The sequence below is a fragment of the Notothenia coriiceps genome, unplaced genomic scaffold (assembly GCF_000735185.1).
Source record: "Notothenia coriiceps isolate Sejong01 unplaced genomic scaffold, NC01 NC01_scaffold00005931, whole genome shotgun sequence".
In the NCBI taxonomy this organism is placed as follows: domain Eukaryota; kingdom Metazoa; phylum Chordata; class Actinopteri; order Perciformes; family Nototheniidae; genus Notothenia; species Notothenia coriiceps.
In genome coordinates, this window is record NW_011338632.1 from 7730 (window position 1) to 14829 (window position 7100).

The 7100-nt window shown below is 42.2% G+C and overlaps 2 protein-coding genes across 2 annotated transcripts in view; both read right to left on the reverse strand.

Moving 5' to 3' along the window:
- Nucleotides 1–7100, reverse strand: part of LOC104943335 (nephrocystin-3-like) — a 20545-nt gene that overhangs the window by 7332 nt on the left and 6113 nt on the right. The window contains exons 4-7 of the mRNA XM_010768698.1: nt 1425–1575; nt 1113–1265; nt 843–976; nt 400–560 (exon numbers count right to left, since the gene is read on the reverse strand). Of these exons, the coding sequence (XP_010767000.1) occupies nt 400–560; nt 843–976; nt 1113–1265; nt 1425–1575 (599 nt within the window). The remainder of the gene's footprint in view (nt 1–399; nt 561–842; nt 977–1112; nt 1266–1424; nt 1576–7100) is intronic.
- On the reverse strand, nt 3050–5758 carry uba5 (ubiquitin-like modifier activating enzyme 5). Its single transcript, XM_010768697.1, has 11 exons — nt 5443–5758; nt 5262–5307; nt 4957–5046; nt 4766–4875; nt 4599–4685; nt 4432–4516; nt 4231–4335; nt 3992–4119; nt 3444–3579; nt 3252–3330; nt 3050–3171 (listed from the first exon to the last, which is right to left on the reverse strand). The coding sequence occupies exons 1-11, from the start codon at nt 5604–5606 to the stop codon at nt 3050–3052; spliced, it is 1152 nt and encodes a 383-aa protein (XP_010766999.1). The 5' UTR covers nt 5607–5758.

Sequence of the window (7100 nt, forward strand, 5' to 3'; positions counted from 1 at the left end):
TTCCTAGAACCACCAAGGGGGTCGTCATATAAACATGTCAAATGTGTGTATTGTATTTTATAGTTTTTCATAACATATCATTTTGTTCACTGGTTTTTTAAACATATATTACTTCAGTTGAAAAACTCCTTGGAAAAATCTGTTTCAATTTGTTTTCGTTGTGTTCTTTTTTTTCACGCATACAGATGAAACTATCCTTAGTTTGTTGTAATTCATGCATGAAGGAGTTAATAAGTCACACACTGATGGAACATCAACATATTGTAATTATTATTATTATAGGCTTTTTCTATCAAAAATGTTCGGGGTCGGTCAGGGGGTGCTTGGCTGAGAAAATGTTTCAAAGGGGGTACACTACTGAAACAAGTTTGAGAAGCTCTGCTCTAGGACTCACTGTACCTGGTTACAGTAGATTTGACTAGAAGCACACACACAGAGCTCCTTTCAATCTCCTGCTTTCGCTCCACATCGTAGGAGGCAGCGTTTTCCTCTGGGAAGCACACGTTCAGGTAGAAATGGCCGAGACCCTCGCACATCTTCCGTAACACAGGTGAGTGTTTCTGTTGTGAAAACAGGAAGCAAAGAAACAATAGTCTTTTTTGAAATACTGGCATTCAGACACGTCTTCAATCAACCACGATTTGTTCTTGAAAACAGATTAAAGGGAACGTAAGACTTAAAAACACAATGAAGCTTAATGATTATTATTTCAGCAAAAAAACTTAGAAGAGCAACTCCATTTTCATTTAGATTTTTTCAAAAATGCCCCAAAGTGTTGAACAATATCTCCTGAACAACAATATGTTTATAGTTTCTTGACCCACATTGCTCATCTAACCGACCTTAATAAAGACATCCAGCTCAGGTTTGGTCTCCTGGGTGAAGATGAGGTAGCAGCGCACGGTGTTACTCCATAAGGCCTGGGGCACGTGAGGGGACACCTGAAGCAGACTGGCCACGGCAGCGTCCCAGTCATCTGACACACACAGGGGAAAAGGTGTGAGAATAGAACATGAAATATAATAATATTGATAAATAATTAGGTCATTTATTTTATTATGTTCATTTCTTGTTTCGCCAACAATTCTACAGATGTGTTAAATTTGACTCACCTCTGCCCACATTAGCAAAGGGTCCCTCCACATCTATCAAACTGTGGGCAAATTCAGGCCCTCTGAAGGTCTGCTGTAACTGCATCATGCTGCCCATAGAGGGCTCACTTCCCAGCACCCCACCAGACCAGTAATCACACTGAGTCCCTGCAGCTGAAGACAGAGTGAGAGAAAAATAATGCAATGCTTTTACAGATTTTAATCACACAAAACAAGAACTCATTTGTGTATTCTTGTGGCAAACCAGTACGGGTTAAGATTGAATTATAGATACATTTAAAAGTCCCAACATTGTGGATTTCTAGATCTTACCTGTGACAGTGGTTTGGTTGTCATCTGAGTCAGAATCATTTAAGTCATAGATCTGGATTCCCTGAGCCTGTAGCTGCTGCAGTTTGGCCTCCAAGTCCCTTTTGGCCCGCAGGAGATCCTGAATCTCTTTTTCTTTGGTCTCCCGGAAGATCTGGGTATTATTAAGCACATTGGTTAGGGTTCCAGATAATCAGGATTACTGGAGAGAATGCTCCACAGTGACGGTCGCACATTGATTTAAGTGTTTCTTATAAACTGTAGTGGCAGGGGAAAAGGGTTGAAGCATGTGGTTTGTATTGAAATGAAATTAAAATACGATCCATGTATATTATCCTCGCAACAGCAGTTGTTAAATATCCACTGTCATGTACGGTTTGAGGGTGTGGTTCTGTAAGCCTCATCTGCATATTCACCTGTCGCGGCGCCCAGAGGCCTTTTAGTGGGCGCGCCACCGGGATGCCAGGGGTCGCTTCTCACGGGAGGAGGAGGTGTGTGTGGCGAATGCTGGTATTCAGCAGGTTATTGAAGTTTTCCTTAGCATGTATATATGTGGTTAAATGCAACGGGGAAGTAAATGAAAATAACCGAAGGTGTGGATATTGCATCGACCGACCAAGAAGCACGTCTCCGTGGAGAGGACGCGCTCGGATAGAGACAGATATTCTCTACAACGCAGGGTGAGATCTTCCTCTGGGACACGAGCAGCAGTTTTTTCCAATGAACAATAGTGGCCTGGATTAGGCAGTTTTGACGGGGTTCTTCAATATAGAGGCTTAGTCAGTTGTTTAAGCTCCAAAAAACTTTATTCTCAGCAGCACACAAAATATATATATANTTTGGCAGCCGCGTTCTCCTCCTGCTGCCGAGGCTGGGAACGCAGTCCTGTGCGCTGCTTCGCACCACGGCCCAGCCCTTTCCGATTAACCATCCCACTTCTGACACCATATGTGACGGGGTTCTTCAATATATAGGCTTAGTCAGTTGTTTAAGCTCCAAAGAACTTTATTCTCAGCAGCACACAAAATATATATATACTGTTCAACAAAAAAAAGAAACAGTATAACTTCAATAAACAAAAACAAAGATCACCAAATTAGGTTGTCTGTCCCTCTAACCACATCCTGGCTGTTGCCTTCACTGCAACACTCTGCCGAATGACTCTTCCCGGATCCACACCGTCCCTTTTGTACCCATAGCCCCTCCCCACACTCTTACCGTCAACAGGTTATACAATTATCTCCAAATCACCTTGTCAACATAAATGTAATCCCTCAAACATGAGGAAACTATCCGACCCAAACATACACAGGTTAACTTCCTCTTAACACACTCATTCCCAATAATTAATAAACGAAAAAGAAATAATAAATTGCATCCTATTTAAATCACGGAAGTCAATCAATCAATCAATGTTTATTTATATAGCCCAATATCACAAATGTTACATTTGTCTCAGTGGACTTCACAGTTTGTACAGAATATCAGTATGACAATACGACACCCTCTGTCCTTAGACCCTCACATCGTACAAGGAAAAACTTCCAGAGAAAACCCACAGTTTAAAGGGAAAAATGATGTGAGGGTCTAAGGACAGAGGGTGTCGTATTGTCATACTGATATTCTGNTCACATGATACTAACCTCAGCTGGAATGGTGTACGCCACAGTGATGCCTTCTGGGAGGTGGGGCACGACGCCTGATGCCGCCTCTAACTCCATATCAGTCACCTCTGACACTACTTCAATGCCTGCACAGCAAGAAGTGTGTGTTCTTACACAATGCCAAATGGTTACAGACCTAACACTGATAACGCAATGTGTTGCTCACCCCAGTCATTGTCCTCGTGTACGATCTCCTCCTCTTCCTCCTCTACAACTTCAACTTTAGGCCGCTCGGCTTCTTTCTTCTAAAAAGGGGAATCCACACACACACTGTTTACTTACAAGTACAACACTGTGCAATGTAACGTTTGGTAGGTCCTACTTTGTAATACTTGAAAACAAAGCACCAGACCCCCACCTTGTACTCCTCCTGTTGTATCCTGCAGTAGCGGTCGTTACACTGAGGGTTGGCTTTCATGGCCATGGTGGGGAAGAAGTCCTTCATGGCGTTGTAGCCGAGATAATGACTGACGGTCCCAAACTTCAACAGATACCTGAAAACAAAAACGTAACTTAACACATACGGACAAACCTAAGTGTAGGAGGAGCCACGTGTCAAGTGTTTTCTGTGTTTGCTGCTACGTCACATTCTTTAGTCGGCGGTGGGCGTGTCTATTGGATTTGTGTGGTGAGGTTATATCCGGTTGCTTTTACTTGTGCACTTTGTCATAGATGGAGGGGGAGTGAGCTGGGGAAGGACACTTTTTGTTGACAGCATACGCAATCACATACTGGATATGGACTAGAAAGAATTGTATGTTTGCAAATAAAAGGTCAAACGCATACCAGTGGAAAGACTGCTTTCTACACAGACAATGTTTTTCTCTTGTTTAGTCCCTCGCTGCACTTTGTTTGGATTACTACACTTTGGATTTCAGGTTTCAAAAGGCCAACAAAATATCTTACTTGAGGACATTTTGCACCAGGATGCCTGCGACCACACCCATGGTTGTGGGTAAGCTGGCGGCACACACACCATCTCTCTTTAGGGTCTTCTCATCGATGTTTGCGGCCACAATCAGAGGAGGGGCGCACTAACAAAGGAGGAGAAGATACTGTATTACACCGTGAGTACTACCATGCTTTTTCTCGCTGAAGAAAAACAGCAATGTAATGAAAGCGTGTGTGAGTGTGTTAAGACTTACAGCGAAACACGCCGTCTCTCCAGGGATGATGAGCTGGATGTGTCCCGACACGGCGTTCTCACTCACCCCCGACTCCATCCAGATCTGACCCAGTTCATTGCAGGCCTGTGACAAACATGACAAAATGAATACAGTCGGCACGAGTAAAAAGGTACAAAAAAAAACTGTTTAACATGAGGTTTTTTTTTATCTTGCACTTACTGTATTTATCGCCATTCTAGCCTCAAAGTTGTCCACGCAGCTCAGGATCAAATCCACCGGCTTCCCTTCTTCCAGCCCTCCAAAACTGAGAGGACACAGTAGGTTGTTGTGAATGAATTTACCTCTGAGGGGTGAGAACAATACAACAAGAGAGAAGAAATCCTCACCTGATGCGCTCCATGAAATGTGCAAAATTATCCATGGTGGTGATATTATAGTTGTGGGTCTCGAATGACACGTCTGGGTTGATGTTCCTGTTGGGTAGATTAAGTTCAAATGTAACCAACGTGTCTTTATTTTGGTGGAAAAGTGGATGACTCAGACAGTAGTGTACCTGAGTGTGTGTTCTGCTGCTTCCACCTTACTGAGGCCGGCCTGGTGAGGCTGGAAGAACAGTCTGTTCATGTTGGCCAGCTCCACTTTATCGTAGTCAAAGAGGATCAGCTGGGATGGAGAGGTTAGGGTGAGTACATGAAGACTACTGACCAGGTAAATGTGGAATAAATAAGAAAGGGTTTGCATTACCTTACCGATGCCACATCTAGTGAGCATTTCAGCTGTCACACTGCCCACCCCCCCGACACCAACCACTGCCACTGTGAAGGTCCGGATTTTCTGTCAACACATTTGAGGTGATGATTTAATATTTGCAATGCTTAAAAAACATTATTTCACAACAGGAGCTCTGCTATAAAAGGAAGCAGGCATAGGTGGAAAACTGAAAAAACCGTTAGGTAAAAACGTATGGTTGTGGTATCGATCCCTTCTGTAGGGGATAGAGCAGCAAAATAAAAACGTGGTGCTGTATTGCAGCAACCCTTACATCATACCTCATAATCCTTCACGATGCCCATCCTCTTCAAAGCCATCAGACGACTGCAATAATAAAAACACAGCTGGTTATCCTCTGTGAAGAACCACCATATGGGATGAGTGAGTCATAAGGCGTAGTCTCTCAGTAAGCAGACTGAAAATCCTGTCAAAAGATGAAATAATACAATATAAAAGTACCTGTATGGGTTTGAATCCACCACTTCTGAACTCATCTTGTCAATCTTGGGTCTGTGCTGCTCCTGGTTGTGAGCATTATCCATGGCACTCTGTTTCTGCTTACACTTTATTAATTCATTCTCCAGCTCCCTCACGCGCAGCTTCAGCTCCTCCACAGTCGCCATTACGGTAACAAATGTCCCTTAACAACGCGAATGAAATATAGGAAGTATTTTCAGTAATATAAGAGGTAAACTGACTGTCTATAGGATAAATCTGCTCGGAAAGTACACGTCTTCACAACTGAAATCAGACTGCGTGCTCCCGTAAATACTGTCCGTGTAGAAACTAATATAATTACCTCAAAATGTTCCTACATTATTGGGTTATTTCAACTGTTTTAAACGCAATAGGATGACTATTAGAATATTCTGCATTTTTAAACTGCTCAATTTCTATTAGATATTACGAAAAAAATATATATGCCTTTTTCCGTTAAAGATGTTAAATAAAGAAGACACGACGTAGGTGTGCGCATGCGCAAAGGGTCCGACTGACTAACAACAGTGCGAAAGTTATCTGAGCGATACAGCTGGAAATGATTAATCAAATCTAACTAACAAACATGGAGGAGCTCACAACTCCTGTCCGACTGCAACACGCATTCAGTGTTAGCAGACTACAAAAATATCTGTCCGTCGAGTCAAGGGTGTCAAATGAGGACACACTGACTGTCAGACAGTACAGGTGAATACAGTTTGTTTCTCTGCAACTTTAAAGAGCAGGTAGAGGCTGGTAGTGTAAATGCTAACTGATAAGTGCTAACTGTTTCCTGTTGTCTTCGCAGCGCTGGTCAGTCCAACCCAACCTTCCTGATCCAGACCCCCTCAGACAGCTTTGTGCTCAGGAAGAAACCTCCAGGTGAGCTGCTGCCTGGAGCCCACAAGGTAAACATACATCTAACAAAAGAGTCATTCAAGTTCAACACATTACCAAAACATTTAATACTATCTGAATACTTTTTAATAATTCCAAATCAAACTTCCTAGATGATGCACCCTCCACAAAAACACAAATGTTTTGTATGAAAAACTCAAAACATAATCAATGCAAATAAAATGCATTTAGTATATTCAGAACATTAAGTCAAACAAATGACCTGCCTTATTACTACCAAATACACAATACTGGCACATACTACATGTGTACTGTGTGTATTATACAATATGTTGGACTTCATGAGTTAAAAGCATTAGTTTTGATTAAAAACTGTATTCTTTTGGGTTAAAATGTTTTTAATGAAGTACATAGAGTGTGTGTAGTGACCATTTATTTGAGGGTTTTCTATTATTAAAACAGTATACATGTATTTGGAATAAATGAATTGGTTGTGTACCAAGAGAATACTGTCTGCAATTGTATTGTAATAAATTCAAAATAACAAATTCATTTCACAGAAGCTTGCTTGCTACATGCTCCATAGTCAACCCCTCCACTCACATCCGTAACCTTGGCATCATCCTCGACCCCACCCTCACTTTCCTCCCTCACGTCAACCAGGTCTTCCATTTAAAGAACATCGCCCGCATCAGACCCTCCCTCTCATCGACCGCTGCTGAAACTCTGATCCATGCCTTCATAACATCCCGACTGGATTACTGCAGCAGCTTTTTGGATCA

Coding starts and splice junctions, on each gene's coding strand:
- uba5 (XM_010768697.1), bottom strand. CDS start 5,606: ATGGCGACTGTGGAGGAGCTGAAGCTGCGCGTGAGGGAGCTGGAGAAT. Junction 4,120..4,230: donor GAGAGACGGCGTGTTTCGCT/GTAAGTCTTAAC, acceptor CTCCTTTGTTAG/TGCGCCCCTCCTCTGATTGT. Junction 3,580..3,991: donor CTGGTGCAAAATGTCCTCAA/GTAAGATATTTT, acceptor TTTTGTTTTCAG/GTATCTGTTGAAGTTTGGGA.